Source organism: Myodes glareolus, chromosome 26, assembly GCF_982192425.1.
Source record: "Myodes glareolus chromosome 26, mMyoGla1.1, whole genome shotgun sequence".
In the NCBI taxonomy this organism is placed as follows: domain Eukaryota; kingdom Metazoa; phylum Chordata; class Mammalia; order Rodentia; family Cricetidae; genus Myodes; species Myodes glareolus.
In genome coordinates this window covers 33,879,240-33,896,257 of record NC_142051.1, presented here as the reverse complement: position 1 = coordinate 33,896,257, position 17,018 = coordinate 33,879,240, and the positions used below count along the sequence as shown (strand labels likewise).

General features: G+C 38.4%; 1 protein-coding gene across 5 annotated transcripts in view; it reads left to right on the top strand.

Moving 5' to 3' along the window:
- Eea1 (early endosome antigen 1) overlaps nt 1-17,018 on the top strand; it is a 147,349-nt gene that overhangs the window by 114,885 nt on the left and 15,446 nt on the right. For all 5 annotated transcript variants that reach the window (XM_087902100.1, XM_087902099.1, XM_087902097.1 and 2 more), the window contains 7 exons: nt 2,478-2,678; nt 3,974-4,087; nt 6,400-6,555; nt 8,509-8,648; nt 11,161-11,491; nt 11,649-11,750; nt 12,667-12,861. In XM_087902100.1, coding sequence (XP_087758226.1) covers nt 2,478-2,678; nt 3,974-4,087; nt 6,400-6,555; nt 8,509-8,648; nt 11,161-11,491; nt 11,649-11,750; nt 12,667-12,861 — 1,239 coding nt within the window. The remainder of the gene's footprint in view (nt 1-2,477; nt 2,679-3,973; nt 4,088-6,399; nt 6,556-8,508; nt 8,649-11,160; nt 11,492-11,648; nt 11,751-12,666; nt 12,862-17,018) is intronic.

The following is a 17,018-nucleotide window of genomic DNA, read 5'->3' as shown; positions in this document are numbered from 1 at the left end:
GGTCTACTTATCAAGTTTCATGCCAGTTAGAGCTATTTTGATATTTTGGCCCAAAATAAATAGATAACTAAACAATTTATAACTGCTGATTTGGAAGAATTAAGTAATATAGTATTGTTATTTAAAGAATAACGCATGTTAAATAAAGAATGAGTAGGTTATACCACTTTTCTAATTCGGGAGTTAGAGTATAATGTGACTTTCTACCAAGTGTCTGGCTAGCTGTTGGCATATTTCCTGTCCTGTTTAAGACGCATGCAGCCTAGCCTGGCCTCCAGTTTTTCCTCTCTTGCGTCACCTCCTGAATGCCGTCAGATCTGGTTTCCCACTTCATTTTATTTGTTTCATTTGTTTGTTGAGATGGGGACTCATTATTGTGCCTCTTGCTATCCTGGGACTTGCTATGCAGACCACGCTTACCTCGGACTTACTTTCCTATTTTTGCCTCCTACGAGTGGAATGTTAGGTAAATGCCACCTGGATTACCTCCAAATTGAATTTAAAGAATTCTTGTGAGGATTTCATTAGCCTAAGTTTTATAAAGCATTCTTTAGTTATCTTCAATGTGACACTGCTTAACATAGAAATATTCTCAGAGAATATATGTACATACCCACAACATACATACCCATACACACAGTAATAATCAATAATTTAAAAAGAAACATGATTAAGAGAGCCACACATTTAAAATGAAGAAGCAAAGCCTAATCTATGTACCTCTGGCTCTGGTCACCGGGAGTAATTCCCTATTATGCCTCCTTCCATGAACACTGGAAGAGTGGAAAAAGTGGATACAAACTCCAGTCAACCATTAAACAACAGGTAAAGTACAGGACTGTGACCCTTGAGTAAGAGGAGCCAGACTGGAAGCCTTTGCTCGGCTGACTTTTGAGCCACACATGTTTTTCCAGTGGCTTGTCGGTTGGAGAACCCAAGGAGCACAGTGCTGTCCTTGAACTGAGGCGTGCAGGTCAGCGTCATGGAGGGGGAGGCAGCTTAGTCCGCAAGGCTTCGCAAGGCATCGCAAATCTCAGGAGGAAGCTGCCGGGGGCTTTGGTTGAATTTTAGGTTTTGTATTTAGGCAGTGAACTGGAGCTCACAAGAAGATGCTCACCCAGTCAGAGAGGAAGGGCGGCAGACACCACACCTTACATGAGAAGTAGCCATAAAGGAGGAGCTCCTATGTGCTGCTGCTAACAGAAAGTAAAGATAACCTTGATAGCCCAAGGCTGGGGCAAACCACAGCCTCTTTGAAAGGAAGACAGCACAATTCAGATTAGTCACAGTGAGTGCCCAAGGGCTATGGATCTGTGAAGCTGCAGCAGAGTGACCCATAACCAGTAGAAAAGTCATTCCCTGGAGGCCGTGGGTCCCTCCCTTAGCTCTTTAGCTCACTTCCACTCTTGACAGCGCTACTTTCTTCCTAGTAAGCTGTCTGCTGAGTGACTTGAAAGGCATGACTTCCTCTTCTGTCTTCCGGCAGTCTGGGACTTCCACCTAGCTTGTATTATATTTTTCTCTTAAAGTCTAATAAAATTAACCTTGCACTGAAAAAACAAAACAATACAGAAAACCTTGATGGAAACATCCTGAAATGAAAGATGATGGGAATCGCCAGACAAAGACATTAAAATCCCCCTCGTGCTTATCAGTGTGAAGGACAAACCCCAGTAATGGGCTGAGAAATGGGAACGACACAGAAACCCGTAGAGAACTGCTAAAGACAAAGATGCTTGAATTGAAAATCGACAGTGGGAAAATCAGTGAACATACAAGCAAAGCAGTTGGAACCATTCAAAATGAAGCCGAGAAGAGAGCAGGGCCTCCATGGGCGGCATCTCGTAAGCTAGCAGAGAGTAATGAGCGCCAGAGGGGAAGACTTAGTAACTCACTAAACAAAAAACTTTAAAGAACCCAAGTCCCATGTATGTGAAAAATATGTCAGATGAATTAGATTTCATCTAAATTAAAAAGGTATGCTTTTGAAAAGATAACATTGGAAACGTAAAATAGAAACAGAGAGTATAACTTGTCTGAGAACTTAGAGACACCTACAGTGTGCAAGAGATTCCTTGTCCATCAGATCAGTGGGAGAACTGGGGAGCGAGAATGACTACAAGGTGCTTGTGAAAGTAGTTTTCTGTAATGAAGATATTCTTTACCTAGCTTGTATCAATAATGAGTGTGCACCTTTATTAAATCTCAGATTTTATACTCAAGGTAGGTGAATTTTATTGCATATAAATTTTAGTTGAATAGAGATGATTTAAAAATAATACATCTGAATTTGATATTCTAAGGATTTGGAATACCAAATTGACTTGTTACGGAAAATAGGAATATTTTTACTGGAAAAAGCTTGATATTACCTAGTATAGTATAGAGCAGTTCCGTTTTCTGATGCTGCTTCAGTGTGAGTCTTCATTTCGCTGTGGTGTGCACACTTTGTAATTAGACTCTTGCATGTGCAATAGCTGGCTCAGCTTGTGGAGAAGCTGAAGAATCAGTCGGAGAGCCATAAACAGGCTGAGGAGAATTTGCACGACCAGGTTCAGGAGCAGAAGGCTCATCTCCGGGCTGCACAAGACCGTGTTCTTTCCCTTGAGACCAGCATCAATGAACTAAGCAGTCAGTTAAATGAAAGCAAGGAGAAGGTGTCTCAGCTTGACATACAGGTAAGTGTGCTGTCTAATGAGTGTGATGCAGTAAGCGCCAGTTTTAGACCTTACCCGTCGCACGTTCTTTCTCTTTTACCTGCTAGTGGAAAATGAGACTACAAATTAAATTATTTAGTCTCTTGAGGTTTTCTATGTCCACAGATATTTTTGTTCTTTCTCCCTATGAAAAGGTGATTTCTGTAACATAACTTTTGATTCCAACTTCCTAGTAGGATGGGCTACACAGTGCGAAGGTAAATTAGCACATTCCGCGTCTGCGAGAATATCATGAGCCGGCTCTTAGTGCCTTACTAAGAAAGGGCTTCAGTGCGTAAGTTGCAGCAGTGTAAGTTGCAGCAAGCAGGATCTCTGATCTTCATGCATTTGATACCTTATCAAACATTATTTCCATGAAGATCAAGTATTGAGTTATTGAGAAATCATTATTTGAAGTTTTTTCTGCTAAAAATTACAATTATTATGTATATTTTAGATTTTTTTGTGTTTGCTGGTCTTTTGATTTATTATCATTTTATTTAATTTCAAATATATTTATATTTTTCCTACTCTTTGCTTTTCTTACTAGTGGTAGATTCTGCTAAAGTTATTTCAATACTTATACATGTCACTTTTGATAAAGAAGGCACAACCTTTTAGCTCATTTGATCATTCGATTCTTTCAGAACTTATCGTGGAAAAGCCTGAGGTTTTAAATGTGTAATTTCTGGGCTTTTCATGAGGATCAAAAATAAAACTGTTTATATGAGAAATTACCTGGAAAGAGCAAACTTTAAACATGCCTCTAGTTTTATTGTTTGAGCTCCACACTGATGTCCAGATCTGTGGTACCATCATTTTCTATGGCATAGTTCAGATTGTTGTGATCCTGGGGAACGGTGACATTTCTTCTTGAATACAGTGGCCTAACCCCTGAAAGAGAGTATGCAGTTTATTTGCCCTTCTAAGACAGGCTCTAAGCATGTAGCATGAACCAGAGCTCACAGTTCTTTCACCTTTGCCTCTTACATGTCCCGTCACAGGCCTATGTCCCCAGTTCTGGAACCATTTTTCCACAAAGGGGCAACCACGGTGGTGTGCTAGTGTCACAGAGGGGCAGCTTCTTGTTGTCACCTGACCAGCACCAGGAGTCTCCTTCCATACCTGCTTCTCCTGGGGAGACTTTCACATGTACATTTTTCAGTGTTGCAGTTACGTAATTTTTGAATAGTTTTGTGACAAAACTAATGTGTCTTTAAGAGAGGGAAAGACAACAATCAAATATGGGGTTGAGTAATCTGTAAATTTTGTTTCAGATTAAAGCCAAAACTGAATTATTACTGTCAGCAGAAGCAGCAAAAACCGCACAGAGAGCTGATCTGCAGAACCATCTGGATACAGCTCAAAATGCATTGCAAGACAAGCAGCAGGTGGGAGTCTGGTACTGGTGCAGTGTAGCCTCGTGTTTCGGGGTTAGATTAATTGATGATTTGTTAAAACAATGACCCACTTTATAATCTTGTAACAGTCTTTCATACCTTCTTTTTTACAGTTTTATAGACCCAGTCGGGCAGGTACTACAGGGTCCAGAGGAGTGGATATTATCTGTTTATTATAAGACTAGTGTGCAGGTGTGGTTGGGCTTCCTAAAATTGTTTTGTGTATCCTAGCTAACCTAGGCCATAGTAAGAGATGAAATATTACTTCCAAGTGTGGGATTGTTGCCTTTTCACCTCAAGAACCAGTGGTTGGGGATGTGAGGTAGACCACCTTACTTACTTTTAGCAGACAGACTGCTTGGGGCCCCGATGTGCTTGCCCCTGAAATAGAGGAAAATGGTACTGCTTTCATCCCTGTTCCAAGAGCCCTCATTTTCTTGAGGACGGTTAGATGACAACTTTTCGGGTCAGTGTCAAAGTGCTGGTGGCCTTTCTCAGCTTTTGCTAGGGAGCAGTTTTAGAATATGCTTACTAAGAAATAATACTGAAGTTTTAAGCTCATTTTTAAGAGAAATTCGGAAGTGTATCAAATTCTAAAAGCAAATCAGTTTCCTATATTTACCTTCTACTCTAATTCAGTCTTTCTCCTTAGGTAGAAATGTTTTCAATGGTGGATTTGGAGCAAGTAGAATCTTGAGTTTCTTACTAAGGATTATTAATCTGTAAAATGTATATTCCAAACCTGAAGTCTCAAAATTCTTGTTCTGAGCATTTCATCTGTAAGAAATACTCTACTTGTGTACAAATATAAATCTGTATTATAAAATACTCAGTTTCTTAAGAATGAGTTACAAGTTGAGGCAATAATGAGATAGATACATTTGTCACTATAGAGAGAAACCCTGTATGTGTGTGTCTGTCTGTCTGCACAGACACACAGTATGTATATCTTTGCATGTGAATGTGTGTCTGTCTGTATGTATATCTCTGTGTGTTTCAAGAACTTGAGACTTGGGTGGAGAGTGGGGAGCAAGTCTGGAAGAATGATCAAAGCAAAGTATTTAAGAAAATGCCATAATGAAACTATTACTTTGCTAATTAAAAGTAAAATAACTAAAAAGCCTTTAGAATTTCCATATTTTGTGGCCTTTCATTCTAAGGGAATAATAACTATAAAGATTGTATTTGCATCTCTGGTAGTAAATGCCGAAAGTGTAGTAGTAATCTAAGAATTTAAACTAGATTAGTAAAAAGTAGATTGGCTAAAAAATGAGTCATACCAATAAGATGGAAATTTATGCACTTATAATGTAGAAAACAGTATCAAAGTTTGATGGTAAATTACTGTGATAAAAATAAGGACTTTTAAAAGCATGCAGGGTGGGATTCTATTTTTACTTAGTGTAATAGTTATTTGTTCACTTGCTGTGGTGTTGGAGAGTGAGCTGAGAGCCTCACACTTGCTAGGAAAGCTATCTGCCGCTGAACTCCCACCTCAGCTGTTCCTATAAGTTCATAAAATAAGTAGAAAACAAATTAATATGCAGACAAGACTAGACAAGAAGGAAGAGTTATCAGAGTATTAACAGTGACTACCCATGGGTGGACTTACTAGTAATTTCTATTGTATTCTTTCTGTGAAACTGTATATTCTAGTGATTTTGGTAAGTGTTGCAGATGTAACAACTACAATATTTTTAGAATATCATTTCTAAATAGTGTTTTGGAAATTGAAAATATTCAACTATAGTATAGTAGTCACCGTTATTAACTTATTCAATGATCTGTCATATGTTTTTGCTTTTAGATAATAATTCTAACAAATTATTAAAACATTGTTAACTGACTAGAGAAGCAGCCCAGTGGCATAGCACCTACATAGCATGTATGAGGCCCTGGGTTTGATCTAGCTGAGCCTTTGTTGCTCTTGTAGAGGACCTAGGTTCAATTCTCAGTGCTCAAATGGCAGCTCACAACTGTCTGCATCTCCAGTTGCAGTACATTCTATATTCTCTTCTGGCACCAGGTGGGCATGTAATGCTTTCAGGCAAAAAATCTCATGTACATAAAATAATAAATCTAAAAAATGTTTAAGTTATCTAACTATTACACAAATAAGCTTGGGACCTTACATTATGTACAACTTATTTTTTTTTTTTGTTAGTGGGCATGGATAACGTCTGATAAGTCACTGAATGTATCTGAAGTCTTACTCCAGATATTTGCCTATATAAAATTACAGTTTTCAGTTTCACTTTGAACATCGGGGTGCCCCGGCTTGTCTTCCATGTGTTTCTCTGCAGGAGCTGAATAAGGCTGCAGTGCAGCTGGATCAGGTCACGGCGAAGTTAGAGGAGAAGCAGGAGCACTGCAGCCAGCTGGAGAGCCGTCTGAGGGAGCACAGAGAGAAGAGCCTCTCTTTAGAACAGAAGGTGGAAGACTTAGAAGGCCAAATTAGGGTTTGTATACAAACAGCTGAATTTGTCGTGTTTCCTACGTGGCCGCTGTGGACTCTGATGAGCTCCAGAGTCAGAGACTTATGTAACAGAAAAAGGTGAAGTGGTGCCAGACTTCCAGATTGCTGTATCAATAATCTTGAATTCCATCTTCATTTTCCATTCCTTCATTAATGGGTGACTTTTCTAAATAATCATTAACATAGTGCTGTTTTTATTGTAAAGGGTGAATTATTTCCAGGAGACACCGAACATTATAATTCTGTTAGCTGAGACTCTCCTTCCGTTTGATATTTTCCATTTCCCTACATCTTATTCCAAAATAGTACTGTGCATAGTGACTTTTTTTCCCTTTCAAAACTTATTTGCTTTTTGGATTTTGCTTCTAATTTAGTAATGTATTTAAACCATTATAAGCTGAACCCTACCTTCAGATAATTCTAAGTGAGGTGTTGACTTACTTAAAATTATGAGATAATTAGGCATATCAGAGAGAAATCTGAGTTTAGAATTACCAACAGTTAAACAAAATATTCTTAGGTTTCCTGTTAACCTGCCCTTCCATAATTAGTTGAAGCATGATGTATGACTACAGAATTATAAGGGTTACGGAGTTATTATTACGTGGACGTCTACACCAGTGTAGTATGAGAGAATGACTGCAGCTCTACAGTTCTCTTTATGGGATTCTTCTAAATGCCAACCGTCATCATAATGACAAATTAGATATGGTTGAAAAGAATAGGTAATGATGTGTTATAGAAAAGTGAGCAGAGAGAACTCTTATTTGGGAACCTTTCTCAAATAGCTGTAATTGGGACAAGAATCTCTGGGGTGTTGTCACATGATTAGTGGTTGTAGGTAACACCTTATACTGTACATTTCAAAAACCTAGGAAAATGATTTTTGAAAGTTTCAGCAGAGAGAAAAGGCAAACAAAGATATGTCTAACTCGATTTAAGTGTAACATTAGTAGGTGCCCAGTTGGCATGTGTAATGTCTGTGTGTTGTGTTTCATTTAGGAAAATAATTAAAATGAGGGCTAGGGAGATTGCTCAACTAAGTCCTGCCATGTAAGCATAAGGACCTGAGTTTGGAGAGTTGACATCCATGTGACATGCCAGGCATGGTAGTAAGAACAGGTAGAAAAGGAAGGGTCCCTGACTTACTGATCAGCCAGGCTAGCAGTGTCTGCAAGCTTCAGGTTTGCTGAGAGATCCTGTCTCAGAAATGAGGTGCAGAATTATTGAGAAAGACACCCAGTTTTGACGTTTGTCTTCTACCCCCCCAAGGGCACGCAAACACACGTGCATGCGCGCACACACATGCAGACACGCGCACGTGCACACACACACACGTGATAGAAAGCACATTGCTTCTATTTAAACCTATGATTGATTTTATAAATTTGAAAAATCAGACACATAATAATATGTACGAACTGCCTAGTAGCACATTATAAAACACAGTAATATAATCTAAGCTAAGACACTAGTTAAGCAAAGTCAGAAATTTTGAATACTGTCTAATTAGGGTAAGTGGATGTCAGGTCGAGGACTACATGGCAAATCTGTTTATTTTTATGTTAAGCACCTTGCTATTCCATGGTTGATAGCTTCATTTGCATAGATAATGTATTTTAAGTGGGTATAGGAATGACTTGTTAAGTTTTGTTCAAAATTGAATTAACAAACTTTTACTTTTCTAATAAATATTTATATTTAAGTTGATTCTCTATCATTAATTTTAAAAATAACCACTGACTTATGTAAAAAGCCTAATCTAGATTCTCTGACAGATTCTAAGCAGAATAATTTCCTCATTCAGTAGTGGTTGCAGAAAGGGTTTCTGTAAATATAGTTTGTTTATTTTGTCACTAACAATTTGAATGCAGACTAACTGTTCTCATATTTGATAATAGATTAGTTATTAGTGGATGCTGTACTTCACCCACAGAAATTAGAAGCTGATGCTCTTGAACTTAAAGCAAGCAAGGAGCAAGCTTTGCAGAGCCTACAGCAGCAGAGGCAGCTGAACACCGACCTGGAGCTCAGAACTGCAGAGCTGGGTAAACAGCTCGCAGAGGAGAAGGAAATGTAAGCTGACTGTCCACGTTATCTCCTACGATTCTGTGTGTTCTCACTGTTCTGAGAGACTCACAGTGTTGCTTTACTGTGTGTGTGTGTGTGTGTATACACCCTCTGGGTTTATATACCACTGATGTTAATGTCATTGAAACATAAAGCCATTGTTGCTTAAAGTTAATGTCATTTTTCATTATTTACCTAGTTCTATAAAATTTCGTGTTGTCATTTTTCAGCAGTAATATGGTACCTGTTTTCCTTGAGCATTCATTTTGAGTTGTAAACCAGTTTGAAATAGTTGATATAATTTTTTTAAATACTGGAATGTATATATGTGTCACTTAAGAACAGTCAAGTTTCTGCTCTGAGATACTAAGTACAGAATGGGTTCTCATTAGGAATGATTTGTTTTTCAACTCTGTAGTAAATTTTTACAACTTTGATGTTATTGAGTACTAAATTTGCTTTTTCTAGCTGTGCTGAAACACTGAAGAATTTGGAGAGGAAAAGGTTTATTGCCTCTTACAGATTAGAGTCATCATTAGTGGAAGCCAGAACTGGAGGTCAAGGCAGGCACCAGGAGGCAGGAGCTGAAGCAGAGGCCGTGGAGGAGCTGCTTCCTGGCTTGCTCCCGTAACTTGCTCAGCCTCCCTTCTAATACCGCAAAGAACCACCTGCCTAGGGCTAGTACTGCTCACTGTGGGCTGGGCCTTCATACAGCAGTCAAAGGCATGCACCATAGGCTTACCCACTAGTCAGCTTGTGTCACATTGACAATAAGTAATAGCCAGTACTTTGAGTGTAAGGAAAACTCCAGAATCAGTGTTCATTCTTTTATTTATTTATTTATTTATTTATTATGTATACAATATTCTGTCTGTGTATATGCCTGCAGGCCAGAAGAGGGCACCAGACCCCATTACAGATGGTTGTGAGCCACCATGTGGTTGCTGGGAATTGAACTCAGTACCTTTAGAAGAGCAGGCAATGCTCTTAACCTCTGAGCCATCTCTCCAGCCCTCAGTGTTCATTCTTAAAGATGGATTTTCACTTCCTCATCCGTGGCGCTCATTCATTCTTACATTGAAAACCTGTATTAAAGGATCAGTGCTAATATATTCTATTTTATATTCCTCATGAATATAACATATTACAACACACAAGAAAACCAGTTTCATAATAACATCCAAAGATCATTCACTTTGATCATACCTCCATCTTCCAGATATTCAGTGATGTCCAAGGCACACCATCCTGAAACCAATATAGATACTTAACATTTGTGGAACAAGGAGAGCTACCACAAGAACATCTCAAACCGTGCAAGAAGGCTTTTTGACAAATTAAAAGTCCCTTACTAATACAGGTCCTGAACAGGAAGGTTCAGCATATTAAAGGCTGGGTGTAATAAACTTTTCAGACCATATTATTGTAATGATGGTGAATTTCAAAGTATTTACCCTAAAATAAGGAACATACAATGTTTTCACATCCAATATGCATATCCAATACAGTGCTGTAGACTTAACCAGAGTAAGGAAATTAAAATGCAGTAAAACAGAAGGCCATAAATTAGGAAATGAAGAACTCTTTCCTGAGTTGGAGAAACTATGATTCACTCTTAGAATAGAGGTCTCCATCAGAGTAAATAATGCTAAAGCTCAACATAAACCAGAGTCAGAGGTGACAGCAATATATTACGTCATTAGATTTTGAATATGTCAAAGTTCTAGACAAGGACACCAAGTGAAGAGTTTCCTTTTGTATACTAGTTCTTCTACACTGGCTGCACTGTGACGCCTCATTTAGAGTTTGTTTGTGTTGTTAGTGTGCTCCTTTTCCTGGGTGTAAAACCACAGTGTGATACAGGATCAGAGCCATCTCATCTGTATCGAGTTCATTGGTTCTCAGGAAGTTAGTACTTACACACACACACACACACGCACACAAAGGATCAATGCTAGAGCAGGTCACTTGATAACCTGATTTATTTGAGTTAAATAAACTATTTGTCTTTATTTTTTAAGTAAAATGATTCCTGAAAAATATCTTACTATATTATGGTAAATGCTTTGATATTCAGATTCATCAACATAAATGTTTTATATTTTTAAGGGAACAGGCAGAGTTTTATGTATGCTTAGGAAATAGCACACTGACTAGGTACTTTAGGGGCTGGAAAAGCCTTTGCTGGTTGTTATCGACTTTGTAGGATTTGTTATCTGAATTTCTCTGATGACTTACTATTAGCAACAGTACTGGATTAAGTTACAAAGTATAAATAACTTTTCCCTTTTAAGGAAATCGTGTATCTAATGTGATGTTCCAAGGCAATTTTCAGTGGTTTAAGTTTGGTTAGTGATAAGTAGAACACAAATAACAATTTTAAAATAGACATATGAGCCATTACATTTTAGAGAAATAAACATTTCATTGATTTTCTGGTTCTTTAAATTATTTCTTCTGGGATATATCTAATTGGTAAATCTTACATTAATTTTAAAAATTATTTTTTAATATCCAGAATGTCCAGTACAAAATTGGATCTGCAGAATAAATCTGAAGCCCTTGAAAATATTACACAAACTCTTACCAAGAAAGAGGAAGAAAAGGTGATCTTGAAACAAGAATTTGAAAAGTTAAGTCAGGATGCTGAGAGAGAGCACAAGAAGCTAAGGGACAGACTCCAGGCGGCAGGCTCACAGCTGGAAGCGGTGGAGGCCCAGAAGGCAGCTCTGATGGCGGAGCTTTCCACAGTGAAAGAAAAACTCTCACAGGCTTCTGAGTCTTTAAAGAACTCCAGAAGTGAATTTGAGAAAGAGAACCAGAAAGGAAAGGCTGCTATCTTGGATTTGGTTAGTGGTTTGCGATTCCTTTCTTATTAAAATGCCCGGCTGGCATGTGTGCTGGGGGGCGGGGGGGGGGGCTGATTTCCTTCTGTTTTTCTTTCTAAGACGATAAACCACTTGTAAGTTCTTACTGACATTTTCTGTGTAATGTTCTTTTTATTAGGAAAATGTTTGTAAAGAATTAAAGCATCAACTTCAAGTACAGACAGAAAGTACACTCAAGGAGCAGAACGAGCTGAAAAAGTCCCTTGAGAAAGAGAAAGAGGTGGTTTTCCTTTCTTTACTATGAGTGTGTAAAGTGTGATAGTCCTTGTCCTTTCCAGTTGCTTTCATCCTGATGTGGATGTCAAGGGAATGTTTACTTCTCTAAAATGTAATGGCTCACATGTTTATTTTGAAATTGTTATTTGTGCTCCATTTACCACTAACAACATTTAAACTTGTTTAAAATGTAAGAGCCAAATTAAGGAATATAAGTAAGAAAAGGATAAAATTGAATCAACTAACCTTGAGAATTTTAGTTAGCTAGGCTTAAAGAACATTATAGTTGAAAAAATTAATAGCTTCTTAAACATGACTTATTTTATAGCTTTCCCTAGTTTTCTTTTTAAATGCTTTGATAAGCACTGACCAAAAACGGTGGGAAGGAAAAGATTGTGGCCTCTACATCCTGATCACAGCCCATCCTTGAGGGAGGCCAAGGCGGGAACTCAGGCAGAGACTGTGGAGAAATGCTGGCTACTAGTTCGTCCACAAAGTTTGCTCAGTTAGTTTCTTATATACCAGGGACCACTTACTTGTGGCAGCACCCACAGTGGGCTGGGCCCACTCATATCAATCTTGTATCAAAATGTCCACAGATTGCCTACAGCCCAGACTGGAAGCAGGTCCTCAGATGAAGCTCTTCTTTACAGATTACTCCAGTTTAGGTCAAATTGATAAAAGGCCATGTAGACAATGATAATATTTGATAATGACTAAATAGCAACAAAAAGATATTTTTGTACACTTAATACAGTTTCCAGCTATTTCCTATTGTTAGTTGTTTGTAAAATAAGTTATGATTAGAAGGTGACCAACAGGTTCAGTGATACCTGCCCAGAGCAGTGTGTTCCGTGGAGAAGATACTCAGAAGATGCGCTGGGTGAGTGAAGGAGTCAGACAGGTTTCGTTTCCTTTAGACTTCTCAGCAGTTGAAGGTGGAGCTCAATTCACTCAAGGAAGAAGTCACACGGGCTCAAAATACATTAAAACAAAAGGAAGGAGAAGAGCAGCGGCTCCAGGGCAGCATCAGTCAGCTGAAGCAGTCCGCGGAACAGAAGAAGAAACAAATTGAAGCACTTCAGGGAGAAGTTGAAAATGCTGTTTCACAAAAGGTATTGATGAAAATTTGTTTATCTTTTTAGTAGGAAGAAAAAATTGGAAGTTGAGATAAAAATTGAGAGATTTATTATAAATAAGTTAGTATATATTTAAATTGTTGTTAAATATATGGCTAATGTTTGATATATGATTTAAGTCTGCCTGTTCGTTCATTGAAAATGTCAACTAATTTATTATTTAAAATTTTGATGCTAATCATTTGTCTAATATTGATGTCTTTGTATAAAAATACATAGAAATAATATTTGACATGGGGCAATTATTACACAACACTTCTACTGTCTTAGGAAAAAAATCAAAGGAATTCACAATAAGTCATCTTTACTATGGGAAAATAATGACAGAAATCATGATATGAAATGTATTTTAGAAATTCAGCAATGTCAGATTTTATATAGTATAGCAGACATTTTATATTATACCAGAATGTTTTTATTTCCTAGAATAAGGGGACAATTTATTGCTAATCATCTGGTTTACACTCTTAAACACATTCTCGTCTTGTCCGGAATGAGCTGTAAAACAGACTGTGTTTAGTGTGAAATACTGTAGCCACAGCAGCTCTTTCCTCAGTGTTAGGTTTTGCATATTAATTGAGAACGAGGGTACAATCCTTAGTCTGTAGAATAACCTAAATATGTCCTAGAGGAAAAAGAATACAAATTAAAAACAGTACGTATTTAGCTTTATGTTTACTACTTTTTCTGTTATGCTATATTACATAAAATTAATTTTCTAAAGATATAGGCAAGTATAGAAACATTTGTTCTTTTGTGCTTTCACATGTAATCAGAAATTAGGATATAATTGCATTTATGAACTGTTTTTTTCTTTCTTTTTTGTTGATTAATTTATTTTTTTAAAAAAAATCTTTCCTCATTTTATATACCAATCCTAGTTCCTACTCCCTCCCCTCCTCCCACTTCTTCCCCTCCTTCCTCCCACCCCACATCTATCTAGTCATCAGAGAGGGTAAGTCTTCCTATAGGGAGTCAACAAAGTCTAGCACATCACTTTGAGGCAGGACCAAGGCCCTCTCCCTATATCTAGGCTGAGCAAAGTATCCCTCCAAAGAGAAATGGCTCCAAAAAGCTAGTTCAAGCAGTAGGGATAAATCCTGACCCCACTGCCAGTGGCCCAGAGACTGCCTCAGCCATACAACTGTCACCCACATTCAGAGGGTCTAGTTTGGTCCAAGGCTTGTTTTTCCTCTCTCAGTCCGGAATTAGTGAGCTCCCCTTAGTTAGCTCAGGAAGCTGTTTTGGTGGGTATCCCCATCATGGTCTTGACCCTTTTGTGTATTTTATCACTCCTCCTTCTCTTGGCCTGGACTCCGGGAGCTCAGCCCCGTGCTTTGCTGTGGATTTCTTACATCAGTTGCTAGATGAAGGTTCTATGATGACAATTAAGATAGTCATCAATCTCACTACAGGGCAAGACCAGTTCAGGCACCCTCTCCGCTATTGCTTAGGGTCTTAGCTGGGGTCATCCTTGTGGATTCCTGGGAATTTCCCTAGTGCCAGGTTTCTTGCTAAGCCCCAGAATGGCTCCCTGAGTCAAGATATCTCTTTCCTTGCTCTCCCTCTCTGTCCTTCCCCCATCTTGATCAATCCATTCCTTCATGTTCTCTTCCCTCATCCCCTTTCCCCTCCTTCTCCTCTTCTTCCCTCCCATCTTCCCAAACACCCATGCTCCCAGTTTTCTCAGGAGATCTTGTCTATTTCCCCTTCCCATGTTTGTCTCTCTGTACCTAGCTTCTCTGGGGTCGTGGACTACAGGCTGGTTATCCTTTGCTTTACGTCTAATACCCACTTATGAGTGAGTACTGCATTTGTCTTTTTGGGTTCAGATTACGTCAGTCAGGATTTTTTTTTCTTTTTTTTTCTTTTTTTTTATAGTTTCGTCCAATTTGCATGCAAATTTCAAAATGTCATTGTTTTTTAACCTTTGAGTGGTGCTCCATGGGTAAATGTGCCACATTTTCTTTATCCATTCTTCAGTTGAAGAACATCTAAGGTTGTTTCTAGGTTCTGGCTATTACAAATAATGCTGCTATGAACAGAGTTGAGCAAATGTCCTTTATGTATGATTGAGCATCCTTTGGGTATATGCCCAACAGTAGCATCACTGGGTCTTGAGGTAGATTGATTCCCACTTTTCCGAGAAACCACCTCACTGATTTCCAAAGCAGCTGTACAAGTTTTCGTATCTATTCTGTTAGCCTGTTCTTTTTATAGGTGAATTGAGTCCATTGATATTAAGAGATATTATTGGCTAGTGTTATTTTTCAGTGGTAGTGTTTGTATGTTACCCTTCTTTGGGGTTTGCTGGTGTGAGTTTATCTGTTGCCTGTGTTTTCATGGGTGCAGCTAATTTCCTTGGGTTGGAGTTTTCCTTCTAGTACTTTCTATAAGGCTGGGTTTGTGGATAGGTATTGCTTAAATCTGGTTTTGTCATGGAATATCTTGTTTTCTCTGTCTATAGTGATTGAAAGGTTTGCTGGGCTTGTATCTGTGGTCTTAGTGTCTGCAGCACATCTATCCAGGACTTTCAGGGTTTCCATTGAGAAGTTGGGTGTAATTCTGTTATGTCTGTATTTATATGTTACTTGGCTTTTTTTCTTTTCAGCTCTTAATATTCTTTCTTTATTCTGTTTGTTTAGTGTTTTGATTATTATATGGTGAGGAGACATTTTTTGGTCCAGGCTATTTGGTGTTCTGTAAGCTTCTTGTGCCTTCATAGGCATATCCTTCTTTAGGTTGGGAAAGTTTTCTTCTGTGATTTTGTTGAATTTATTTTCTGTGTCTTTGAGCTGGAGTTCTTCTATCCCTATTATTCTTAGGTTTGGTCTTTTTATGGAGCTTGATTTCCTGGATGTTTTGTGTTAAGAATTTGTTGGATTTAATGTTTTCTTTGACCAATGAGTCTATTTGCTCTATCATATCTTCAATGCCAGAGATTCTCTGTTCCGTCTCTTGCATTCTGTTGGTTATGTTTGCACCTGTAGTTCCTGTTCATTTGCCTTGATTTTCTATTTCCAGAATTCCCTCAATTTTTCTTTATTTGCTTCTATTTTAGTTTTCAAGTCTTGAACAGATTAAAGTGTTTGTTCCACCTGTTTGATTTTTTTTCTTGTTTTCTTGGCTTTAAGAGATTTATTGATTTCCATTTTTTTTTGTCTTTTCCTCCATTTCTTTAAGAGAAAATTTCACTTCCTCTCTAAGAGTCTCTGTCATCTTCATAAAGCTATATTTAAGGTTGTTTTCTTCTGCTTCTTCTGGGTTAGGATGTTCAGGTCTTCCTGTTTTGTTACCACTGGGTTCTATTGTTGCCATGTTACTTTTTGGGTTGTTGAATGCATTCTTGCATTGGCACTTACCCATCTCTTCCTACAATTGATGCAAACAGTGTCTTTGCCCCTTGGTCCAGTCTTTATAGTCAGTGTCTGTCTCTCTTGGACTGATTGTTACAGTTGCTGTCTGTGTCTCAAGGAGCCCCTGAGGTCTCCAGGGTTTGGGGCTAGAGTGGAATAGCCTGTCTGCAGAAGGCTTGCCTGCTGGCTGGCTAATGTAGCTGAGGCTGGTGGGAGAGGGGCCTGGGGTTTTGGCCAGGGGTCTAGGGCCTAGAGACTGGGGTAGTCTATCAGGGGAGTTGGTCACTCACCTCTTGATCCACTCTGTGTAGCTGGAGTCCGTCTTTTTTGAACATTTTTTTCTGAATCCTTTTAGTCTTTAGCAATTTCACACATGTATCTAATCTGTCTGGTCATGCCTGTGTCCCTTACTCTCATCTTTATCCATCTTACCTTTGTCTCGTCTTCCTAATAGGTTTCTGTACTACTTTTTCCCCTTTTTAATTATTCTTTATTTTTTGAGATTATAGTACCGTGATCTTTCCCCTCTATCTCCTTCCCCCAAATCCTCTCATATAACCCTCCATGTTCTTTTTCAAATTTATTCCCTCTTTTTTCATTAATTGTTGTTGCACACACACCTATATATGTGTAACAACAATGAATACATGCCCTTTTTAAGAGTGCTAACTGAGTTTAATTAGGTTCCTGGCATAAACAGGAGTGTGGGTTACTTACTGAAGCATAGGCCGCCCGCCAGTGGCTCTTCAGCTAGGGCCCTGAGCCTTTCCCTATCCA